At 42.5% G+C, this 26,342-nt stretch overlaps 3 protein-coding genes across 4 annotated transcripts in view; 1 reads left to right on the forward strand and 2 right to left on the reverse strand.

Moving 5' to 3' along the window:
* Nucleotides 1-4,223, reverse strand: part of rassf1 (Ras association domain family member 1) — an 18,734-nt gene extending 14,511 nt beyond the window's left edge. Inside the window, exon 1 of one of the 2 annotated variants that reach the window (XM_050037341.1) lies at nt 4,075-4,223. The gene's annotated coding sequence lies outside the window, so the exon portion shown is untranslated. Of the gene's footprint in view, nt 1-4,053 lie in introns of both variants that reach the window. The other variant, XM_050037343.1, reaches the window with a different exon arrangement.
* LOC126385567 (transmembrane reductase CYB561D2) lies at nt 2,670-10,659 on the forward strand. Its single transcript, XM_050037346.1, has 3 exons — nt 2,670-3,089; nt 3,180-3,217; nt 4,771-10,659. The coding sequence occupies exons 1-3, from the start codon at nt 2,957-2,959 to the stop codon at nt 5,272-5,274; spliced, it is 675 nt and encodes a 224-aa protein (XP_049893303.1). The 5' UTR covers nt 2,670-2,956; the 3' UTR covers nt 5,275-10,659.
* On the reverse strand, nt 7,556-25,686 carry rad54l2 (RAD54 like 2). Its single transcript, XM_050037340.1, has 22 exons — nt 25,410-25,686; nt 22,357-22,555; nt 21,902-22,211; nt 21,674-21,810; nt 20,503-20,643; nt 20,155-20,387; nt 19,877-20,059; nt 19,626-19,759; nt 19,342-19,538; nt 18,830-19,172; nt 18,547-18,724; nt 18,179-18,409; nt 17,342-17,460; nt 16,700-16,818; nt 16,204-16,303; nt 15,778-15,983; nt 15,349-15,518; nt 14,478-14,674; nt 14,075-14,259; nt 13,831-13,920; nt 13,652-13,744; nt 7,556-12,502 (listed from the first exon to the last, which is right to left on the reverse strand). Exons 2-22 carry the CDS (start codon nt 22,502-22,504, stop codon nt 11,487-11,489), a joined length of 4,530 nt encoding a protein of 1,509 aa, XP_049893297.1. The 5' UTR covers nt 22,505-22,555; nt 25,410-25,686; the 3' UTR covers nt 7,556-11,486.
* Nucleotides 25,687-26,342: the final 656 nt, after the last annotated feature.

Below are 26,342 nucleotides of genomic sequence, written 5' to 3' on the forward strand. Positions count from 1 at the left end.
ATAGTTCTCTTTCTCTACTGCTATTACTATTTTATTCCCTATGCCATACAGGCAATGAACACACAATGACTGTATGTATGTGTATATATTATTATTGCTCCTACCTGCCTATATGCACTTTACTTTTACTTAACTGAAATTGTGAATGCAAGACTTTTACATGTAATGGGGTATTTTTGTACTTTGATATTGTCACTTTGATCTAAGTTAATGATTTAAATGCCTCCTTAGCCAATAAAATGATAAAGTAAAACTTGGATATTTTATTATCCTGAGTATGGTGTAAACTGGAACAGTAATATGGGAGTTACTTTTTTGATGTTATATTTTAGTGCCACCATCTGGACAACACACGATCCTGAGTTATGAGTGGGGGTCATAGCAGAAACCCACATGGACAGTCTGGCTCCTCTGGAAAACACAAACAATGAAACCAACAAAGAAACACACAACATACATTAAGTGTTACTAAGCACAGCTGCAGTGTCGTCAATCTATAATTAGACTTCATTTTTATAAGCTTAGCATGAAGAGACCATATGGCACTGTGTGTGGTGGGCATAATGTGTCTTTATTATAATGTGTGTGTACAACAGACAGAGAGGGGGGATGTCCTGAATGAGCATGTTGTTGTTTTCTTGCTGTATGTGCCCAGTGTGTGGAGGCCCTGCAGAGTCACAAGCTTATGAGAGAGTAATTGGAGCACAATAACCTGAACAGCTGACCAGTGTGTCCACTCAACTGTCGGATGTGGAATGGGTGGTAGTAGTCCGAGACATCACATCCTGAACCAGCCAGTTCCCAGACAGCAGCCTGCACCCACACTGATGTCTGATGATGTACTTGCTACAACTTTTACAGTGTTAGTTTGACTTCACAGGGTCATGGTTTAGATTTGTGATTATAACCATGTGAGTTACAGTCCAACTAAAGTGTACAGCTTTAAATACAACTTTGTGCCTGCAGTTCCGGTTTTGACTCAACCAGAGAGAAAAGTGTTTTCCCTAAATGCATGGGGGGACTCTTTCTAGGAAGCATCCACGTCAGCCAGGAGCAGGTGCGTTAAGTTCATCAGAATAAACAGGGATTTCCGGGCACTCACATTTCAGAATAAAAGCGTAAAAACTTAGGAAAGCGCTGACAGCTTGTGTTCAAGGAGATATGAACTCACTGTTTTGACTCTTCTCTTCTAGACCTCAATAGGGCAACTAAATAATATTGGGGTCAGGCCGATGTCAATCAAGCGCAGTTGGAGAACACCACTCACACTCCTCACATGAGGTCTTATCGCACGAAATATATAAAAATCCCTATGTGGGTAGACCCTGCGTGTGGGGCCTTTAAAGGCTTTGCAACACTTCAATGTGCAGTGTGAACCCAGCATCAATGCTTGTTGTTTGATTGGTAGTGGTATCACTTTAAGGATACTGGTACTGGTACTGGTATCATAATTATTTAAATGATACCCAGTCCCTAGCTTTCTCTAAGGTAATGGAAACACAACAATTCTCAGTTTAAGGTATTTATAAACTAAAGAAAACAGTTATAATCCTCCTAAGGCCCTGTGTCCCCATATGAGTACATCACATTGTGGGTTTACTTGACCTTGTACTTCATTCTACTTAACTTAGACCTGTTGTCCTCGTTCGTGGACACTTTTTGGTGCCATCTAGTGGTAGTAAGAGCACAATACACTAATCCATGTAAAAACAAGATGGCAGCCATTTCTACCAAGTCAATCTGCAGCCGATCCCGACACAAAAGAAGACAAGGTCCAAAAGGTGATCACATGTAATGGCTGAAACTTGGTAATTTATTTAATAATAATGTTTGTAGTTTGATATGACAACAAATTTGACCAATGTTAGCAACAGTAACAAGCTAAGACACCGGACAACAAATTTGACCAATGTTAGCAACAGTAACAAGCTAAGACACCGTTTATCATCGTCTTGTTTGAGGACATTAGGACTTAATTATCATTGACACTTTTTAGTTTTTTTTATACTTATCAGGTCCTGTTAGGAGAAATTAAAATGCAAACAAGACAAAAGTTCGGGTCTCAGGAAGGTATTACATACCATCCATCCATTTTCGTAACCACTTATCCTCTTGAGGGTCGCAGGGGGCTGGAGCCTATCCCAGCTGACACTGGGCGAGAGGTAGGGTACACCCTGGACAGGTCGCCAGACTATCACAGGGCTGACACACAGAGACAGACAACCATTCACACTCACATTCACACCTACGGACAATTTAGAGTCACCAATTAACCTGCATGTCTTTGGACTGTGGGAGGAAGCCGGAACCCGGAGAAAACTCACGCTGACACGGGGAGAACATGCAAAATCCACACAGAAGGGCTCCCCCACCCCGGGTTTGAACCAGGAACCCATGAACCTGTGCTAACCACTGTACCACCGTGCCGCCGATATTAGATATCATTTCTGCCAGTAGAAGCCCCTAAATCCTATACACTGGACTTTTAAATTGGGGGTATTCCCAAACAAATTGGCCATTAATGTTATCAAATTGAGACAAATGAACTAACACAATAGGGCCCCTGATGGTAGTTTGCAGACATTTGTATCTATTGAGTGATGGTGGAGGGGCAAGACAACACTTTATTCTGAAAAACCTAACCGGAAGTGCTATTTTCTCTCGGCCGCCGTAGCTACACAGCACTGTATCGCATGTTGGACTTTGAGTAGAGAGTAGTTATACTCTTGATTTCGTAAGTTACCGGTAAGTCAGGCTAACGTTATTTAAGTCCCGTCTGCTAGCTTTGAATCAACAGGACTTTAGCAGGAGCAGCTAACGGTTACTTTACACCCACCATCACTTCCGCTTCTGTTTGAGACTTGTTTGAGAGTTCACTTTAGGTGACACAGTGGCAACACAGTGGTGCGGGACGGTCGCAGGTGAGCAACCAAAGTCCACATAAACTGTCTTTAACATGGTTTACAACAAAGAGACAGAACCTGAGCCTCGGGTCTACGGTTACACCAGGACAGGCTCCGCAGTGCTGACCCACTGTATCTGTATCGTCTTCACTGTGTTCATCACAGTCCTGTCTCGACCGGGTACAAGTGAGTGCTCCTAATATTCAAACACATTCATGTCTCTGTCTTTGTTTGCATAAACCAGTTACTAATTTGATTGTATGTGTTTTATTTTAGGCTGGTTTTCCTGGCATCCTTTCTTTATGACATTAGCGGTAAGTTGGAAGCGTTCATAATACTTTTTTCAGGTGTAAACACATGACATAAGTTTAATCAAACCCTCAAATGTTCATTTTAAAGCTGAAGAGAAGAAATATCAGCTTTCTGAGACTTGCAATTTTAATCAGGGCTGGGCAACATATCAATATTATATCAATGCTGTGACATGAGACTCCATATCATGTTAGATTCTGCTTATGGTAATGTCACACCCACCACATATCTCTACAATAAGACATAGCAGGAAATGAGGTAAGGGAGAAACAGTCTTGATATTGCAGAAGTTTGACATACAGTCTGTATTCTCCCACCTCCCCCTCTTTAGGATTGCCCCCCCAGCTATCACTTACAAGGCAGGGTTTAAGTGCCAGTGTCTTACCTTCACTGCAAACAGGCAACCACTGCACCTGCCCTGTCTGTCTAACTGGGTTTAACCTGAGTGAGTCGTAATTAGATGGGGAAGCAGGCAGAGAAAAACACAAACAAAAATGAAAGAAAGAAAACTAGTCCGCCTCAAGGGCCACACCCATATCTTTTTGCCCATTGCCAGCAACCAAACAAAACCAAACAACGTAAACAGTCCCACAGCAAGAGCAGCTGCATAATCTTAAAAACACCTTAATACAGAATATTAAAATGCATACCAATTAAATGTTAAAAAAACTACATGGCTAAAATTCAAAATACCTGGCATGTCAATCTACTTTCCTACTGACTACCAGCCACCTTCAACCCAGCAGGGAAGCAGGTCTGAAATGCACAATAACAATAAATAATAATAAACAATAAATGTGAAAAACATTCAAACTCAGCAGCATAAAACATTACACACCGGTAAGAGCTGTAGGCCTACCAGTTTTTCTGCATTTCACTGCCCCAGCCTTCCTAAGACGCCATCATGGGATGAGTTGTGCACCTGTCTCATTCCACCAGCCTGAAACAACGTCATAGCCTTCGTTCCATATCCTTCCTGTATTACAGGTGTTACTACCTGGTGTATCTCCTTTTTTTTGTCCCTGCCACATGCCACAGTAACATCTAAAGTGTTGTCTTTTCCTGGTTTTAAAGGAACAGTGTGTAATATTAAGGGCGATTTAGTGACATCTAGTGGTGAGGATTGCAAACCTAACCAGCTGAAACTTCTCCTGGTTATAATTACTTCAGGGTTCTTTGTTTAGGAGGTTTTAACCGGGAGCTGATTTATCCACAGAGATCTCTTCCTCTCCAAAACAAACAGACCAGGTGATTAAAACCAGTAAAAACACTGAATAAAGCAGTTTCATGTTACAAATCAGTGTTTCTCTGAAGCTGTTTGGCCTCTCTGTGACGAGCACCTGCTAATGTGTGCTCACCTTTTTTCTGATCCAGACCGTAATAAGGTTTTTACAGTGATGTGAAAATAAAAACTTCATATTGCCTAGCCCTAATTTGAATAATGTCAACTTGGGCTTTGGGAAATTGTGATGGACATTTGATGATTGAAGATGAATCAACAATGACAGTAATGATGAGAAGCAGCTTGATTTAATTTTCTTTCCTTCCCCACCAGTTCACCTTCTTCATGACAGAAGCCATACTCCTCTTCTCCCCCCATGGCTCCCTCATCAAAAAGTATCCACACAAGACCAAAGGTCGTGTTCACTGGATCCTGCAGTGCCTCTGTGTGTCCTGTGCTTTCCTCGGCCTGGCAGCCATCTTTTACAACAAACACCTGAATGGTAAACCCCACTTCACCTCGTGGCACGGTCTGCTGGGCCTGGTCACCGTGTGTGTGGTGGGGGTGCAGTCTTTGGCAGCTTTGCCTCTCATCTACCACTCTCTGGCCAAAGGCTGGTCCCTGGCCAAACTCAAACGCTACCATGCGGCATCCGGACTCGTCACATACCTGCTGGGCAGTGCCAGCCTGCTCCTCGGCCTGAGCTCTGCCTGGTTCACTGCATCTGTCGGGGAATACACCTGGTACCTGTCAGTGCTCTGCGCCACTCTCAATGCCCTCGTCATAATGAGCCAAGTCAGCAGAGCGTACACAGCCAAGAAACGGCTGCACTCCTGACAGAAGACACAGTAGTGACACTTTTAAACACTCGCTGAATACTTGTGCAAGGTTTGCCTTGGAGATTTCACTTTTTTGTCGCATGCAATCAGCTTGATTTGCATGAAAGGAACTGATGTCTGCAGCTGCTTTGAAGGTCCTGTCTCGTCATGAAGCACCAGTGCCAAGTTTGGATGATGAGATACTTCTTTGCCCTTTTTTTTTTTACATGGCTTACACAGGACCACTATTTCTTTTCTAGGAGTTTGGGAGGTTTAATGACTCGAGTTGTCATTTGACAGTTACACATTTCACATGTTGGGCTTTAATTTATGACCAAATACTTCCACAATTATTGACGTTCCCATCAGCCCCAGCTCCGCTTTGTGTTTACTGCTAATTAGCATGTTAGCATGCTATCATGCTGAGCTGAGCTAGTTAACATGATACCTGCTTATAATCAGTATGCCAGCATGCTAGTGTTAGCATTTTGCAAAGCATTGCTGCTCCGTCTCACAGTGCTGCTAGCATGGCTGTTGTAGACTGAATTGCTTGAAATGTGACTGATTTTAGGGACAAAAAAATAATTTCATTAAAATAAAGGGGGTTTAAAGGTCCAGTGTGTTGGATTTAGTGGCATCTAGTGGTGTGGTATCAGAACTGAAATGTCTTCCTTGTGCTAAGCATGTAGGTAAACTATGGTGGTTGATGCAAAAATGCAAACAACCCTATGTAGAGCCAGTGTTTGATTTGTCCGTTCTGGGCTACTGTAGCGGCTTCCCCCTAAACTTAAAGCCACATTGAGCAGTGTAAACTTCACATGATGTGTCCCAGCGTTGCGGTCAGAAAACAATTTGTGATCCACCGTCTAGCAACACCTATACCTCAATTGATGGTTCCTACCTAGATTGGCAGACAACCATGACAATACAGTGATCCCTACAGGACAAATTAGCAACCTACACACATGGCAACTGTAGAACAGCATAATGGACTGCGTGGAACAGGCCCCCAGAAGATGTGCCGGGCTTTGAAGCCAGTTTTCATAGTGGCCAAACAGTGGGATTCCGTCAGTCACGTGATGCTATGTGGCTCAGTAAGCCTTTTTTCCCTATAGACCACCATGGCAATAAGTTGATAACTTTTTTTGAGCATCACAGCCCCCGCAAAATGACTTGTTTCACTATCGAGATTTGATACATTCGGTCTGTTAACATTTGGAAAGTCGAGAAGAGCTGCAGCTTTGAATCATTTTATCCCAATTTAAGATAGTGAAGCACTGAACTGGAAGTAGTCAAAAGTCTCTAATGTGCCTGCTCTATGGGCCACACAGTCTGCCGATCATGTTGGTAATTTTAAAGGCGGCAGTGGGACCTTCTTGGCTTCATGTGCCAATGAGCAACTTTCCTGGGAATGAACAGGGTCCCGCCACCCACACTGTAACCAGTTCTCATTATACATTCATGCCATGGAAGAGGACCTGCTCTATAGGTGGTATAAACAGCTCATTCGAAGGTAACAAAAACTTTTATCACCTGTTTATTTTCAGGTGATAATAAACCAATGGAAATATAGTTCTGAATGTTATACACCATTTCTGCCAAAAGGTGCCCCTGAATCCTACACACTGTACCTTTAATATTCTCAACTGACTTGACAAACCGTGCAGTATGAAGGTTTAGACAGCTTTTATGCCATTATTTGGGGGACAGAATTTCAGAAAGTATTAGTTAAATTATTAAATAAAACATTTTTTTTTATTGCTAGTCAACACCTCCTGTTTGAGGTTGGATTTGTGACCTCAGTATTTCTAAGATCCTGCCAGTGGTCCTGAATAAGTGCTGAATTATTGTATCTCAGGTTGATTATGCTGCCTTTTAACTATTTATGCTGCCTTTGATTCCTTATGTGGCCAAATGTGGAAATGGAAATATTAAATGATACAGAAGATATGATGTAAATTAAAAGCATTTGTAAAAGATTCACACTGCAATAGAAGAGTGTTTTATTGTTAAAATAACATTGATAACACAGTCATATTCTGCTTCGATCTAGGCTGCATGTACGAAATTCTTACTGGATCAGCCGTCAATGGGTCAAAGTGAACAAAAGGTTAAAAAACGTAATTACAAAAAAAAGAATGTATTTTCCATCATAAATAAATAAATTTCGGACGCTTACATTGAAATAAAGGGAAACAACTGCCAGGTGAGTGGACACCAATAAGAAGTTATAAAAAACATTTAAAAAAGAATGAAATATTTCCATGAAACATAAAAAATGCAAATAAGTGACAAGAAATTGCAGACAGGTTTAGTTTTTATAAACGGATGATTCCCAAGAGTCAAAATGCAAAGTGTTTCCAAACGGATTGAGAAGACTGAGAATAAAGACATGGCGTCAGTATGATGTACCTTGTACAGTTCACAAGCAGATATGATCCTTTTACAAAGTGCCAGCTCCACCTTTCAAATCTCAAACAAACCATCACAAGTTCCCAAGACATGCTGAAGAAAACTGGAGACATCGTTGATGATAGAAATGAAGCATCCAGAACAACAACAGGGAAGGAGCCAGTAGTAACAAACTGAACAGTACTCAGACTGTGGGAGCGAAAAGTCCCCACAGGAAAACATCTCTACAAAAAATGCAACTTTATAGGGAATGATGTGTTGTCTCAGGTTATCCAGTGTTTTCTAAAAGGCTAACAACCACTGCGTCTAGCCTATGTTACTGACGGAGGAGGGGGGGGCTTTCCTAAATCTACATACCTTGAGGTGTCATCACAACACAGAAACACAAGGCTACAGAGAACAGCAAAGACCTAAACTCCCTAAAGCACTGCAGACCTACACTGACTGACACTACTGACAGAAGCTACGTACACTGCACTGCTCTTAAAGACGCTCCTCGGTGAAAAGCTAGCACATAATGGCACTGTCAGTTTGGTAAGGCCACCACACCACCTGACCTGGCTCTGCCACGGTCACGGGTGGTTGTGGTGAAATGTTCGATATCTGTTTTGATGGTTTGGTGTCTACATTGACTCAAGGCTTTGTATACTCAGCCTGCATGAATGCAATGTTTTCTACAGTTCAGGTTATTATTTGTTCTCAGCAAGGCTCTGAAAATAATTCACAAGAAAATTAGGAGAGTCAAACAGGGTGTAGGCTGACTGATGGCGGGGACACTATTGTAAAACTGCAACAAAAGAGGAGCGAGTGAGCTAGCAACATTAAAGGGTAACTTCAGTATTTTCAACCTGGACCCTATTTTCCATGTTTTTGTGTCAAAGTGAATAATGAATATCTATTTTTGAAACTGCTCCAGAATAAAGCAAGTGCGCTGCAGCAGAAAGCCACTAAACAGGCTGCAGTGTAACCACTTGGGGCATTTGTGCACCATCCATTTACGTCTATTCTAAGTGCTTATTTTCGCCACTGACAGGCTCAAATTGTTACTTTATGTGTCTGTCAATGTTATGGAAAGGATCCCTACAGAGATAGACATTTTTTTGAATAGTAAAAACCAGAAACAGCCCTGAAATCGCCATCGCCAAACCCACCAGACTCCATTTAAATAAACAGTGATTTTATCCTGTATAGAGCCAGCATATTCTCACATCTTACTCTACGAATTAAGGGTTTATTTCAACCCAACCAGAGTCTAAATGTTAAAACAGTGGAAAGACAAACAAAGAAAGTTTTTGTGAGTTTTAATTTGTTTCTGTCAACATTGTATGAAGTGTGTTTCATAATGATAAAATTAATGATTATTGAGATGAAGTCTGGTGGGTATGGAGATGGGGATTTCGGGTCTGTTTCTGGTTAAACAAAAAATCTTACTCTCTAACAAAAAGGTCTATCTCTGTCAGGTCCTTTCCATAATGTGGTCCGACACTTACAATAACAATCTGAGCCTCAGTGTCAAAAACAAGTACTTTTAGTGAATGTTTCGTACAGCCCGTTTCATGGCTGTGGCAGTCTGGCTCAACACTGAACCAATTTCAAAAATTGTTGTCTGCGTTAGTCACTTACACGGGACTAGTATGACCTTAGGATCTCTGGTAATTTGTAATAACAGCAGTGGAGTTCTGTGATCTTAATCCTGCGAAAATGTGCTATGTCTGCAATTTGTCAAGTAAAAATTCCCTCACAAATTACCCATCATATTTCTCCAAACTGATAATATTAGTCCTATGATAATCAGCACCTCAGTGATTTGGGGTTGTATTTTGGTTTTCTGGTTTCTCTACACCTCATTTTGAATTATGGAGGCTGCGTTGGCATTTATAAATGAAAGTTTTGACAGCATTTTGGGTGCAGGAGGCTCTTCACGCCACACAGCAAAATCTAGACAGATGCTGAGCGAAATCTAGACAGATGCTGAGATGGATAACGTGACAATGTGTGGCAGGATAGGTACTGTTTGTTTAACCTACTTGTAAAATGTACATTATCGCTAGTAGTGTTTGTGTTACAAATGACTGTGTGCATCATATCCGGGGGATTATGTCAGTCAATTTGAGTAAAATACAGACTTTGTTTATCCTGTGCGAATGTGCTGCAAGAATCACAGATGCAGGGGGGTAATTTCTAAATCACACGAGGTCCCCTGGTAATACTAGCTCCGTGCAAATCGGGCTTTCGACAGAAAAACATAGGAAAGTAGAGTCCGATAAACAAATACCAGAGTAACCCTTTAAACCTTGCTTTGTGCTCCTTTTGGCTTTCACACTCGGAGCTTTTAATCACAATGCTGAATCTGCCCTCTACTTGTGTTTTGAGTTTGACACCAACTGTCTAAATGCTCAGTAGTTCTTCCAACGGATTTGTAAAAAGGACAAGATAAATGCTAAGACTCAAGACCCCTTTGTGTCGTTTAAGGCTAAAAATGAAAGAACACAGTCCGAATCCATGTCCGAGCCTCCGTGTTATCAAAGGCTAACAAGAAAGTACATTCATTTTAGTTTTTAAGGGGAGGGAAAATAAAAGGAAATCATACAGCTGAACTGAAATTTGTTTCCCCAGCATCGACGCGAGAGCGTGTTTATCATCATGATAGTCACTGTAATAATAAACCATCTCCCTACAACCAAAATCTACACACTGCACAGTATTGACTTGCAATATAAACAATGATAATGACTGCTATTTACAAAGTATCAACATGTTCAGTTATAGTATCACACATAATATCCTTTCAACAGGGGATGCTACAATGTCTATCAAATTACTAAAGACTAAAATATGCTCTGAAAGCCTAACATTTCCTCTGTTAAAGGTAAGCCTCCAAGGATTTTCTCTAAATATATTGTCAAGTGGATTTTGACAAAAAAACACCAGGTTCTGTGAGTTATCTGTTGTACTCTGTAGCTTTCCAGTATTGTTTACTAAAAAAAGGAAACACTGCTGAAAGAAAACGGGTAAGTTAGTGCTCAGCAGGTGTGTGCGGCTGACACGTTTAACAGTAGGACAAATTTTGGTTTGCACTGTTAGCAATATATCATGAGACAATCCAACATGAAGCAGTTTTCATCGCGTTATCCCATCTGAATTCAGGGGGAATAAAACTAACAGCACGGCAAGGCCTTGAGGCTGTGCTTAGAGAGCCCCCGAAAGATTCAGCTGGTCCCCGAAAGACAAAGGTCTTTTCCCACTGCTCTGACGCTCCAGCTGAACAAGTCTGGGATATTCAGCATAAGGATTTGTTACTCTGACTTTGTAAAGTCATTAAGGTACAAGTTGATTCTCTCATTTTCAGGTGAGAGTCTGTGTGTGTGTGTGTGTGTGTGTGTGTGTTTGTGAGTGTGTGTGTAGTTTAATGAGACTATTAGGAATGGGAATGCAGTTTATTTCATGGGTGATTATGTAGGTTTAATGGCCAGTCTCACAGCGAGGCTGAAACACATTTAACTTATCACAGTCTCTTCATAGTGTGTGTTCAGGATAAACACTGATTTTTAGTTCCTGAAATGTTTATTTAATTCAGATGAGTCACTTCATGATTGTATAATTTAACTTTTTTCTCTTAAACCTTAATTGAATTTTGATTTGCTCACACATCGATGCATCTGACCATTAATCATCAGTTCAGGGTAGAAACTGTAACAGAATTAATTTAATTAATTTAGTCATGTAAACATGTAAGCATTCCCATCCCTAATGTACTTTCTGTTCGCCATGATTCATAAAATTGTGTGTGAAACTTCATCTCCAGAACGTCTCGAGTCTCTACTGTCCTGTCACCTCTATAACGTCGTCATCAGAGCTACTGCCGCCGTTCTCCGCACTCTGATGTACATCCGGCTGGGTCAGAGCTGCCCCCAGCAGGCTGGAAGTGGGATTGTTAAAATGGGAGAGGAAACTGGATGTAGTAGAGCCGGAGTTAGACGTGGGGAACCCCCCTGACCCAGAGAGGAGAGGGGTGGGGAACATCCTCGGCTCAGGGAGCAGCGACTGACTGTAGTTGAGAGGGAAGCCTGATGAAAGCAGGCCGGCCATGTTGGGATTCATCAAGTACGGAGGCAGAGAACCTGATGCCAGGGAGGAAGAAGTTGCTGCCGAGGGTGTAGATGACATGGGGATGGTGGTGGAAGCAGAGGAGAAAACAGTGGGCAGAGAGGATGAGGAGGGGGTGGGAAGGTGTCCGTTCCCTGTGGCAGACTGTCTCAGAAGGTCTGAGCCTGCAGACGGGAACATGGTCTGCAGGTCAGCCAGTGTTTGTCCTGGTGTCTGAAGGAATGACGATCCACCAGTGCCACCCATCAGAAGTGGATGACTCATGTGACTTAGGTTTCCCAGTAGGGAGGAGGAGTTCAGACCCACGGGGGGAAAACTGAGCCCACCGGAGCCCATGGACAGTCCAGGGAAACGTGCTGCGGCAGAAGTGCGTTTGCCTCCCACCTGTGTGTTGCCCTGGCTTTCAGTACTCCTACGCTTGCTGCCACGCATCTCTAAAGCCGAGCTCAAGAGGTCGTCACTGAGTTGCCTGCTGAGATCGGCAGTCTGATTGTTTTGCGAACCGCCTTCATCCCCTGCTGGCACAGCCGACATTTCTGACGGTGACGGCATTTCATTCCCCATAGCTGCGGCGGCATCACTTGTGGAGGTGTAGTGGCTGAGCTCTCTGAGGATCTCAGAGCTTAAGGGAGAGGCGGGCCGCTGCTCCCCGTTGGGGGAGCCCTGATGTTGGTCCACGGGGGATGAGCAGCCATTACTGACTGGATGGATCAGGGACCCCTGGGTGTCTGTGAAGGAGAGAGGAATTCAGTTATGAAATGTCAGGAGACATGGACAGTGTCTCTGGCTCTGAATAATTTATTCTTGAAAGGTCAATCCTGGAAATAAGACGCTGTAGCCAAATATGCACTTTAATGTACAAATGCTATTAGAAACTAAAAAATAAATCACTCCACAATAAACTTATTTAGTGTTGTGCTACAGTGTTGCGCAGCAGCGTGGGAGTGTCACTTAATGTGTAGGGTACCCCCACATCTCAGCGCCTGACTGTGTGTCTTCAGTAAGTATGTTTGTGTGGGTTTAAAAGATCTGTAGAATTCCTTTTGGTTACCATGTAGTATCTTTATTGCCATAAAAGACACATGCGCACACACACACAAAAAAAGCAAGTGTCCTTTTTAGTAGGATAGTACACAAGCTGTTCATGCATTTGTTATTTCTTTTATTCACTACAACAATTAATGACAGAGACTGTATTACTTGTTCCTGTGGACCGCAGATGTCTTGTGATCTTATTGCCAGTTATGCAGGGTGATGCTGGGTTACATTTATCCCAAAGTTGAATCTGTTTTAACTTTTTGCCGCGGCCGCTGTGGTGTTTTCAGCCCCTTCCTGTGGACCCACTGCTACAGCTTAGACGCACTACCCACATTCAAACTAATGGAAGGAGTGGCGTTTTTCGCTGCAACGCCACATTTGGTGTGAATGCAGCCTTAATCCCCTTTACACATCGTCTATCCCATCCTGGTCAGATGCCCGAACCACCTCAACTGACCCCTTTGGACGCGAATGAGCAGGAGCTCTACTCCGAGCTCCCTCCAGATGTCCAAGCTCCTCACCCTATCTCTAAGGCTGAGCCCAGCCACCCCATGGAGAAAACTAATTTTGGCCACTTGTATCTGCAACCTCATTCTTTCGGTCACTACCCAGAGCTCATGACCATAGGTGAGGGTTGGGACATAGATGGACCAGTAAATCGAAAGCTTCGCCTTCTGGCTCAGCTCCCTCCTCACCACGATGGTCTGACGCAGCGCCCGCATCACTGCAGAAGCCGCACCAAACCGCCGATCCATCTCACGTTCCATTCTACCCTCACTCATGAACAAGACCCCTGGCATTGGAGACAGGTAACATGAATAATAAATAAGATTTTGTACCTCTTTGAGGAGCAGAGCCTCCAGCTGCCGGCCTACTGATCTTTCCAGATCGAATGGCAAAAATCCTCCCATCATTTGTCCTGATGTAGGTACCTGTGGAGGAGAAAATACCAAGTGATGGAGGCTGTAACTCAAATTGCTTTGTATGCAGAGAGCAACTATTGTGTAGCTGCAGCTACCTTTAGATCCTCTGATGACATGGATGCTCTCTCCTGCACTAATTCGAGCTTGAACATCTGTTGCGCTGTTGGCTCCTGGGATTACAATATCTGTAGATAAAGATAAGATGGCGGATGTTAATGTGTGGTCATTACATGTGATAAGAGATAATTCATTTTTCACACTATTTAAAAATTAAATTGTTAATGTAATATTTCAGGGTCAGTGTGGTTCTTTCAGTGATTAAAAAATATTATTCATTACCAGTTGTGGTGACGATCCTCTGCACATAAACTCCAGCTTTCTGCAGGAAGTTGACAGGCAGGCTGCCGGCAGAGCTGGAGCCAGCCATGCCCATACCGACCTGGCGAGGCATCATGGGGATAGGGGTTGACTGGATGGGCCTGACACTTGCCACAGGCTTGTCATCTGGCCGTGCCATGGCACGCCTAAAAATATGAGGGCTGAACTCATGAGGTGCTCACACACATATACACACACACACATAACAGTCATGTCTAGTCTGAGAGAAAGAGAAACTCGTGCAGAGCTACAACCTGAAACAAACCAGCTTATTTAATGGTTACAGAGAAACAAACCATTAGCAAACCATTAAATGAGACTTCCAAAAAGGAATGCAAGCTAAACCATGCAGTGTGAAACCCACCAGCCGCGTTGGTTAAATGCTGGTATGTTTGCAAGTGCCTGATCACTGGTTGGGTAATAGGGGGCATAGGATGGCCGAGAGTAGGGCACCAAGGCTCGCTTCTCATCCTCATAGCTCTTCTTGGCCGCTCTCTTCTCTGCTTTTGTCAGCTTTGACTCCTTCCGGTCCACCAGCAGGGACTCATGATGGAAAGGTTGCTAAGGAGACAAATGGGACGAAGGAAATTTAATTACAGATCAGCCGTCAGATCGGATTTTCAATGCAAGAGGCAGGTCGATCTTACTTATCTCACCACAGACGGACGTCAGCCCTTTTCAGATAGGATTTAAGTTTTACCAGGTAAAGCCGTGTGCACACTGACAAGTCATCAGATTGCTGAACTGTTGACACTACACTGCTTGCTATCTTGAAATTAGGATTACTCTTACATACTCGCAGAAATCTCACTTAAAACTCAGAACTCAAATACATTTTTCACATGCGACCCTGGTTTCTCTTCTGTAAATCAGCGTGCTATTTACATAGCACTTCAGCGCTGGTTTGTGAGCACTGAGCCAACACTGATTTCCTTCTGATCAATAAGCAATAAGATGGGGAAATGTAACTGTTACTGAAAATTCTTTGCTGTTTTTATTCTCGTGTTTTTTTGCTAAGTGCTGACGCATTCAGCACTTAATTCAATTTGTGTGTTTGTACTCTGCAGCCCAAGACCATTTGCCTACTGGCAGTCAGAGCAGCACTCACCATACGGCCAATACTTAAATAAATAATTTAAATTTAGTATTTGACAACTTAAAACTGACACGTCAAAACACGACTGCCTTTCTTGCAGAGACTTGGCTTTTAATTAACACCTATCATGCAACTGTACCTTGGTGATGAGGTGTGGGTAAAGCTGACAAGCTTGATACATCACTCCTTCAAACTCCTCCCGGGACTCCACAGAGTTTGGTTCAGGTTCCTCTTCTACAAAATGCAGCAGTGACTCCACCTCCTTACGAGTGAAGTTCAGCACTGGGTTCAGGTCATCAACCACGCGGTCTTTAAACACACACAGCAGGTCAAGACTGGATATTAAAGCAGCAACTTTCAAAAGTAAAACTTCCAAGTTTCCATTTGACGACTGTAGTTTGAACGGATGTTGGCTGCACTTTAACATATAACTATTATTAGCTGAAGCTTGAAAATGCATTAACCCTGTATCATGAGATCAACCTCTATAGTTTTGACTGGATAATATAAGGGATAGTGCAAACGCAATGTCTAACAAACAGATGGTTCATATGTACAAATCTCTTACCAGACATGCCCTGTTTGGACACTTGTCGGTCATAGATCTTTTTCTCCAGGGTGAAATCACAGACGAGGCGGTAAATGTAGCAGGGTTTCCTCTGACCATAGCGGTACACCCTACACACCGCCTGAGCATCGTGACATGGGTTCCAGGAGGCATCGAACACGACGACACGGTTGGCCCCAATCAGATTCACCCCCAAGCAGCCCGCTCTGGAAAGAACACAGCGAATTATAATTTTTTATTTTTAAAGTTTATTTTTCAGCATTTCACTTGATAGGAAGAAACAGAGACAAGAGGGACTGAGGGTACGCACTATACATGATACGCCACTGGGACTCCCTGGAACACAACAAATTATTGATAACATTTCTGCCAGTGTGTACAGCAGGTGTGAAAAATGATGAGAAAATAGAAAACAGAGACACACACCTTGTAGACAGGAGGAAGACCCACGCTGCGATGTTTTCTGGGTCATTAAACTGATTTATAAGTCGCTCTCTTTCCGAGGCAGATGTGCTCCCATCCAGTCCTGCAGACAGACATACGTCATCTCTCAACACTGAGGCATCAGAACACACTTTAACTCACACAGTGTGTCATGGTCATATTTGTCATTGAATAACTACAATAAGATAAAGCTGGGAGATTTTTAATTGTGGATATTTCTATTGAATTTTTATGTGAGAGGTAGTTTTCATTTGGGCAGAACAGTGAAAAGACTCCATATGTACATTATATATAAAAATAAATGAATTTATTGGACAGTGTAAATCTGCCAAGACAGACGATCAAATGGGAGAACTTGATGAATTGCAGCCAGTGATACTAAATCAATAAATACAATCTTTTGAGGCTTCAGTGGTGACAACCACACTTTCTGCAGAGTTGCTAGTTTAGAAGAGAGAGCAGAGATTGAATGACTCACTGTAGTAATTGAGGTTGCGAACCCAGTTTTGGCTCTGGGTGTCAGAGGAGGCGATGCCTGTCGGCATGGGTCTCTTTGATAAGAAGTCCTCGATGACTGTCAGGGTGGACAAACTCTGACTAGTGGGTGCAGAGCAGAAACAGATAATAAGGGCGGAGAGAAGTAAGTGCACTTTGGTACAAAATAAATCCTTGATTCCAAAAAAGTTGGGATGCAATGATTTGTAAATCCCTTTGGACACACAGTGGGGAAAACAAGTATTCATCATGTCATTTTTTGTCATTACACATATTTCTAATGCAGCTATTCACATAAAAATTGCATTCTGTTTTTATTTATGTTTTACACAGCGTCCCAACATTTTTGGAATCAGGGTTGTAAAATGGGCTTCAAATGACAGCAGTGTTGTTGATTCTGATACATTCAAAGTTAAGAGTTACAATTAATCAGTTAGATTATTTTATATAGCCACAGTACTGCTGTATGTACACCTTTTGGTACAAACAACTGCAAATTTCGTTTCATTAAAATGTCATAATTTTAAGTCTGATTAATTAGCTAGAATGCAAAGTCAGTTTACCTCTTCTCTAAGCTGCTTAAAGGTGGATTTGTGTTGAACACTACGTTGGACTGAGGACTTACCTAAAGACCAAAATCTTGTCCCCTCTTCGCACACTCTCGTCAATCAAATGGAAGAGCAGAATCATCTTGGCAGAGTTCTCCAGAACTCCTGTGCGGTAGTTTGACATTATGTCCTTTGCCTGAAACAAATCATGTGGAAGAAAAGGCTGCTGAATAAAAAGGCGGTGCAACTCCAAGAGACTTCAGGCCTGGAGAACCCAAACAACAAACCCAACACAGACATGACAACAAAGACACATATTGGCATAGCAGACACAACAAGTATTATGTTCTAATATTTGAAAATGTGGTCATTAGGTGCTTGGGGTTTCTTCCTCTCCAAAACAAACGGATCCCGGGGTTAATACCAGTAAAAAAAAAAAAAAAAAAAAAACACTGGACAAATAATACCAGTAAAAAAAAAAAAAAAAAAAAAACACTGGACAAAGCAGGTTCACATTAAAAATTAGAGTTTCTTTGGCACTATTTGGCACAAAATGGGCTAGAGCCGAGCTGCAACTAATGTTTGCTCAGCTTGTTTCTCTGATAACTTAAGATCCAGACATGTGATGACTAAAATCCTTAATTCAGTGACAGCTTGTGACGCTACTGACAGGTGATGGCGACCAAATGATACAGACCGTATCCTTAATTAAAATTACAGATTTGTCTGGGTTTGAACATCATTGGAATCATTTGGGATAATATGAGTAATCTTTAATTAATTAAGATCTTTTAATTTCTTTTAATCTTTTATCTAATCTTTATTTTGGTATTTTAATTAATTTAATTAAGATCTTTAATTATGTAAAACCAACTTGTAAAGCAAAGAGCTTTCTATGGACTGTCACGACATACCCATTCATACGTGATGACTTGATTGGCTCGATCCTGAGAGGGATTGAGAGGTGGCAGGGTGTTGTTGACTTTACTGTTGCTCGAGTCTGCTACTTTGGCTTTGAGGCCGGCACCCGGTGCAGGGCAACGAGGGTTACTCGCTGAAGTGATGTCATCGAGGTCCAGGTCCTGCTCGTTGGCCTGATTCTCCTTCTGCAAGGCTTCGTAGAGGACGTCTGGGTGATTCCAGATCTGGAGAGATCCAGGACAGAAAAGTTAAATGCCACAGTGGTATTTTGAAAGTCACAGTAATAATGGACCAGATTCCTCAGGACTGTACCGCTTCAGCACCACAAGTTTCTATCTATCAGCAAAGAAAACAGTCTCACCTTGCAGCATACACAGAAGGCTTTGAGTGGGTTTAGACCGAGCCAGCCACTGTTCCCTGCTTCTCGAAAGCGCTTCATGAACTCAGTATACAGCGCCCTCTGAACAGGAGAGAGCCGCACCAAGATCACATGCTCCTCCTTGGAGGGAAGCTGGTCCCGCAGCACGTCATGACCTCGTCTGCAACCCAGAAAAGCACCACAGAGAACATGGACAGGTAAGCATCATCCAAGATACTATGCATTGTTTCATGATTTCTACATCTGGCACTGACAGCTGATTTACCTCTGGACAAATCCCTCCAGCAGGCTGTGCAGCACGTGGCTGCGGTAGCGCATCAAGCGGACATCTTGAGGTGTGCTGTCCACGCACTGCCCGTTCAGAATGGGCCGCTCAAACATGTTGCTGAACTCCTGTCGTGTACCTAAAAAGTCAGGTCTAACAAAGTCCACCATGCACCAGTATTCAATGAGGTTGTTCTGTAATGGGTAACCGGTCAGGACTACTCTGCGCCGGGAGCGGATGTTCTTCAGAGCCTGGGATGTGCTGGCGTGGTAGTTTTTGATGCGATGACCCTCGTCACATATCACCACGTCTGGGCCGGGCCGCGCTATGGCCCTTTCAATACCTGAAGACAAATGAGGAGAGACTAAGTGAATGAGTCTGTAAATATAAATTACACTGTAAATTATGTTTGTATTTGTATCTTTTATCCGCATTTGAGTTTTTAAGGCACAAAGACAACTTTACAAATTGCTTAGGCCACTGCTCGCCTTAAACAAATGGCTTTTGCTGACCTTTCATGAGTTCCTGCTGTCTATCCTCTTCATCCAAGTCGATGATGATTGGTCCTGCGGGCTTCTTTGATTTCCTCTTCTTGCCCATCACAAAGCTCTTCTTCATGGACAGCAGGCGGTACATCTCATAGCCCATCAGCAGCACCCCTCCATCTCTGGACCAGTCCTCCACAACTTTGGCCCTGGCCAGCGTCGTTCTGCAGGTCACACAGTCAGCGTGATTAAGAGCTCAAATGTTTGACGACAAATGCTTAACCTTGCACACAACATGACACGTCACGTACTTGTGCTCATCGTTGAGAATGTGAACTTTGAATGCGCGTCCTGTGACAAGTTCAGGGTCAGTGTCAGGGGGGAGGGCTTCTTGTGGCGGGAGCCAGAGGTTAAACTCGGTCAGCCAGTTCTGGAGTGTGTTCACCTTTTATGAGGGAAACAATGACTTAGGAGGTTAATTTAATCAAAATGTGTCTTCAGAGATCATGAATGAGTGCTCTACATACTTTCTTTTAGCACAGTGTGCACTTGGATTACTCACAGGAACAATGGCCAGCACAGTGTGAGCCTCAGTATTCCTCAGTAGGATGTCAGTGAAGGAAATGACCTGCAGCGTCTTGCCCAGCCCCATGCTGTGAGCGAGGATGCAGCCAAAGCCACTGCTGGTTTTATACCGCTCCAGGGATTCAATGAGGTTATCATAGAGAAACCGGATTCCCCCGATCTGACACAAGGAGAGAAAACAAGCTGGACTGCTGGTTTCTGCTGTTGAGTGTTTAGGTATTGAGAATTTGAGTGAGAACGAGATGGCGGGCATACCTGGTGAGGTTTGACGGCCCTGGCCAGCTGCGGAGCGAGGTAAATGTCTTTCTCGTCTGCAGGGTGACTGATATTAACCAGCACTCGACCCTGTGCGTCAGGCAGATTCATTGCGTCGTTGATGTGTGCCCCACTGCTCTCCTCTGATGCAGCCGTGCCATCAGCATCCTCATCGGCCGACTCGCTGCTTATCTGCAGGGCATCCTCGTCCCCAGAACTAAGCTCAATTATATCTGCACCATCACAGGGAAAAGGAGCACTGCGTGAGAGCTTTCCAGTCTCAAACTGTTTGGAGCCACTTGGAGAAAAAAAAGTATCATAGTTTCACAGAAGTATCTGATATCTTACCATCTCTAATGGCAAGTGCAGGCAGCTTGGGGTCCACTTTTTCATCTTCATCACCACTGCTGTCCAGACAGATCACATCCTGCTTGCTCAGGAGACCAGGGACCAAGTGAGATACTTCTCCTAAAATTGAAGCAGCATTGACTATTGGGGAGATGGGAAGGTATTGGAAAATTTAGGATAGAAAGTACAAACAAAAATATGTCAAAATTAAAGGGAGAGTTCACCCCACAATAAGAAAAACATGTTTCCTCTTACCTGTAGTGCTATTTATCAGTCTAAATTGTTCTGGTGTGAGTTGCAGAGTGTTGGAGATATCGGCCGTAGAGATGTCTGCCTTCTCTTGAATATAATGGAACCAAATGGCACTCGGCTTGTGGTGCTCAAAGTGCCAAAACATACATTTGAACATTTGAAACTCAACAGCACAACAGCAATGTCTCTTTCCACAAATCATGATCCGGTTACTCAAGATAATCCACAGACCTTGTAGGAACTATTTCCTTTCTACTCACATGCTTTCAAACTTAGATATTTGGTGGACTTTAAAACTGCACAAATAATGTAGAAAGTCTAAAAAAATCTAAAAAAGAACAGTGCAAAACTATTAATGTAAAAAGGTAGGTGCAATAAGCTGAGGCTTCAGCCTTCACCTCTACTGTCAGCAAAGCTTTCTTTGGTTTGTCACTGCTTCAAAAGTGACCGAAATAAACTAAACTTGCTACCAAGCTACACCCACCAAGGGCACAGAAGGAAGTGTGCATCTACTGCTAGCTCACCAAGCACCACTGAGCTAGCTAACGTTACAGCCCAGCCAAGGAGGACGCCATTAATGTTTACATCTTGCGCTGTAACAAGAACGAACCTCTCATCCATGAGTATGTGCACGCTACTTTCTGCGCTGTGATAAGATTGAAACAAAGTAGTTCCTACATTTAACTGCTCACAACAAGGTCTGGGGATTATCTTGAGTAACTGGGTCATGATTTCTGGAAAGACACATTGCTGTTGAGTTTTTCAAATAATTATATGCCAGAGAGGGCAGACATCTCTAAAGCCCATGACTCCAACACAACACTCTCCAACTCACACCAAAACAATCTAGACTGATGAATAGCACTACAGGTAAGAGGACAAATATGGGACAGTCACAGACAGACAGGGGGACAGTCACCTAGCTGAGAGTCGGGGACAGCTGAGGCTGGTGTAGGGAAGTCCTTCCTCTGCTGCTCCAGACGCTTCCGCCTGTCCATCTCCTCCTGTTGAGCAGCCTTGGTCCCAGCCTCCAGCTGGTCCTCTTTGAGCAGCTTCCTGTTAGCATAATGAAAAATTTCATTATATATACAAAAATTTAAGTTTTTATGTAATACACCTGAGGCAAATATCAAACAGGTAAAGGTACCTGATATTCTTCCTCATGTGTGCAGGCTTAGATGGCTTGGGAATTTTGGAGCCTTTTGAAGACTTTGAAGATTTGGTTAATTTCGAGGCTTTATGTTTCTTTGTTTTGCTGGAAGGTGGCTTGCTCTGGCTCGAGTTGTCTGGGCTGGTTGGAGGCTGAGAGCGAGAGGCAGGTCTGGAGGGAGCCCTGGAGGACGGGCGGGACGCAGGCTGAGACGGAGGCTCTGAGGATGGCTCTCCAGAGGTAGCTGAGGTGGAGTCCCGGCCATCTTGAGCTGTTTCTGTCCTGCTCTGGGCGCTCGCAGGTCGTTCTGGAGAGAGACAGAATAGACAGTGTTTCAGCTGATGTCTTAATAATCTATTTTAGTGCTTGTAAATTACTTTTCCATTCTTTACCACTGTCTCTGAATGCATTAGACTAATAAAAGACACAAGAGAAGTTCATTTCTCACTCACCAATACTATCATCTTCATCGTCTCCATCATTTTCATCCTCATCTTCCTCCATGTCCTCATTGTCCTCCTCTTCCTCATTGTCCAGATACTCCTCTTCACTGTTAAGGCTGGGCTCCAGGTCACTTTCTGAAAGCGCCTCTTCAGACATGGCGTCTTACAAGGCTCTCAAAGTATTACCTACACACCTTCATCAGGAGCCCTGAAATAACAAAAGACACCCCATCTTAACATCACAAAGGTGAACTTAGTTATCTGACAGTGAGACTTTACAACTGGCAAATGTTTGGTATTTTCACTTGATGAAATAGTTGCACTATTAATCAAATATAAAAACTGCCTTTGACTAATTTTGAGTGACAGTAATTCTTCAACCACTGACTACAATTTCATTATTAATGTTTTTTTCCCCGACTTGCCCGGGTTGGTCAAGTGAGTCAGAAATCTATTTGCCTTTATATGAATTGTTTCATTAATTAGCCGTTGTATCAACAAAGTCTATAGCTAGGCTAGTGCTTAATTCTCTGTTTTTTTGAGTTGCTACATTTACAAGCCCAACGTGGCATTTTACTTGCCCCAGGCGATGGGGCAATCCTTATTGTTGAGCCCTGCGTAATGTGCCAGATTTTGGATGACTAATCTGTGACCTCAGACACCTTAAGCATGTCAGATATAATCTGGGGCCGGACCATTGGGAGCTCTGTACAGCAGGAAGAATCCTGAATTCACTTCTGTTATGAAAACGAACCCAGCAGAGATGTTTGAGAACTGCAGGGATATGATTAAATTATTTGGCCCTTATGAAAGTAAAGGACAGTATTTTGAATAAGCTACTGAGCTAACTGTGAGGGGGTCCAATTAAATTAGAATTCTGCTTCCACTTTACCTTAACTTCAACTCAACCTTGTTCCTAACCCTCACATTCATCTCTGCAATGGCAAATCATAACCTGCCTTTATTCTAAATCATGCCCTGACCCCAACCAGGGAGGGCAACACTATTCGTAAGACCTCAAAACAAGAACATTAATCTAGTCTGCTGATGACAAAGGTGTCAACGCGTGTTTCTGATCCTGACTGGGTCGGTCAGATTCAGAAATATTGTTTCAAAATTCTTTAAAATATTCCCGAGATGCCCGAAGGCTACCTTGGTAATGCTGCCGATATGTACACAAAAATAAAGGCCAGCATCAATTACAACTCAGTGGTTTTTAACTTGATCATGGCCCAAAGACATACAAACTTTTAAATGTTTTGGTGAGGTTACAGATGCAAACCTAATATCTGACAGTAAAATACACTGAACAAAAAAGAAACGCAACACTTGTTTTTGCTCCCATTTTTCACAGGTTTAAGATCTACAGCATTTTTTCCATGCACTCAATAGATACATTTCTTTCAAATGTTGGTCGCAACTTTGTTAAAATCTGTAATAGTGAGCACTCCTCCTTTTCCACAATAATTCATCCACCTGACAGGTGCGGCATATCAAGATGCTGATTAAACAGCATCATTACTACACAGGTGTGCCTTCAGATGGTCACAATAAAAGGTCACTCTAAAATGTGCAGTTTGATCACACAACACAATGCCACATATGTCACTAGTTCTGAAGGAGCGTGTCATTGGCTTGCTGACTGCAGGTATGTCCACCAGAGCTGTTGATGTCCACTAAATGTTAATTTCATGACCATAAGACATCTCCAGTGTCATTTCTGTTCATTTCACAGTACATCCAACCGTCCTCACAATCACAGACCACCTCTAGCCACACCATCTCAGGACCTCCACATTGAGACCAGCCACCTGAACAGCCTGGTTTGCGCAACCAAAGATTTTTTTCTGCACACACTGTCAGAAACCCTCTCAGGGAAGTTTATCTGCATGCTCATCGCCCTTACCGGGGTCTTGACCTGACAGCATTTTGTCATCATAACAGGCTTGTGCAGTTGTGAGACTGGTTGGATGTACTGCTAAAACAACATTGGATACAGCTTCGGGTAGTAAAATGAACATTCAGTTGACAGCTCTGGTGGACATTTCTTTAGACAGCATGCCAATGGCACTCTCCTAAAAACTTGTTTTGCGTGACTGAACTACACATTTTTAAGTGCCCTTTTATTGTCACCACCCCGAGGTACACCTGTGTAGTAATGATGCTATTTAATCAGCATCTTGATATGCTGCACCTGTCAGGTGGATGGATTATCTGTGCTCACTATCATGGATTTTAACAACTTTGGGACCAAAATTTTAAAGAAATATATCCATTGAGTGCATTAAAAGAAGTCTCGGATCTTTAAATTAAACCCTATGAAAAATGGGAGCAAAAACCGAAGTGTTGCCTTTCAGTTTTAGTTCAATATACTGTATGGAAGTTTGCTCTTTGTGTGGTCTATTAGGTTGTTATTATAACTAGCACAGTGTGTTTACATCAGTATATATCAAGCACTGAGTGTCAGACAGCTACAGGCAGAACAGCGTGTTCATCTGTGCGGAATTTAATGTTCAAAGAAATGTTTAACTCACCGGTACATATGACGTGACACATGGGAGGGACTTCACCCAATGGCTTTTGCGCCGAGGATGGAAGAAGCTAGCAAGTAGCATGAAGCTACCTCTGGAGCTTATCTGTTATTATGATGTCGTTATTGCTAATTAACGTTAACACCAATCACCTGTCGTTAGCTGGCTTCCTAACTGAGTGCATATAAACACAGTTGTTCCACAGGCTGAGTCAGCAGCCCAATGTGCTAGCTAATTACACAACAATAAACCTAAATTCAAACGTTAAAACCACGTTAATTGTTGAGCCGTTCATTGTCCGTTAGTGGCAGCGCAGACGGGGGCTGCTGGCTGTGACTCGGGCTGGAAGAAAAGGCAGCTTTCCGTGTCGGACCGACTGTTTTGTTGGCTGCTGTAGCAAGATAACAATCTTATATTGTGTAGGTGTAGCGTCCCCGTAGCTAATGCTAGCCTGCATTACAACAAGGCTAACCGACAGTAAGGTGAGACGCGCCGGATAAAGTCAAACATCGGGCCGGTGTTGGCTCTTACCTTGTCCGCGGCTTCGCTCGACTCTTCAGGAAACCTCGCTGTGCACACGACCGACCAATTAATTTGTACAGTAACTGTGAAAATGAACTGATAAACGTTGCTAATTTCCAAAATTTTCCAGTGTGACCATAAATGCCGTCCCCGTATAGGTAACTCCAACTTGGTTCCGGGGGTGAAAAAGCGCGAAGCACATAAAAATAAATAAAATGTTAAACTCTTTTTTAAAACTTTCTTTATTCAGTCATCATAAAATGATACAAAAGCATGGAACAAAGAACAAACGGGGTACATAAAATATACAAAAATGGAAAAAGAAGTTTTTAAGGCATTGTAAATTACCATAGTCCTAATGGGTTTCTGATTTGTCAGACCTTTAAGTGTTTCAAACTAAAATTAAAAATGTACCATATATAATGAGAAGATTTAAAATAAAAATAAAAAGATAAATAAAATAAATAAATAAAAGACATGCCCTCTGTCTCTCCTGATTATATTCCATGATTTATTTCCTCTACATTTTACTGTTTTTAATTTTATTTAATTTATTTTTTTTTTATACAGGAAAGGTATTAAAATTAACATTATGTATTACAGGTGAAACTGGCTTGACTCACTTATAAACTGGTTTTCAGCACATTCCTGTTATGTATTTGTCATTTAGGGCAGATTTAATTCTTGTTATTTTACTTTTCATCTTTTTACCTTTTAAAAATTGCTGTTTTTAGTTCTTGATAGACATTGCTGCTAGTATTTTGTTTTATAGACTTTCACTTTACAAACCTTATTGTTGACAAACTATATGTTATAGTAAGTCCAAATTAATTTCAAGTCAATGATCTCAAAGTGACAATGCCAATAGTGTTTGCAGCAAGATGTTGCAGGCCAGTGTCTCATATGTCTACAAAATTTATTACATTTGTTATCCTTTATGTT

This window comes from Epinephelus moara, chromosome 24 (genome assembly GCF_006386435.1).
Source record: "Epinephelus moara isolate mb chromosome 24, YSFRI_EMoa_1.0, whole genome shotgun sequence".
NCBI lineage: Eukaryota > Metazoa > Chordata > Actinopteri > Perciformes > Serranidae > Epinephelus > Epinephelus moara.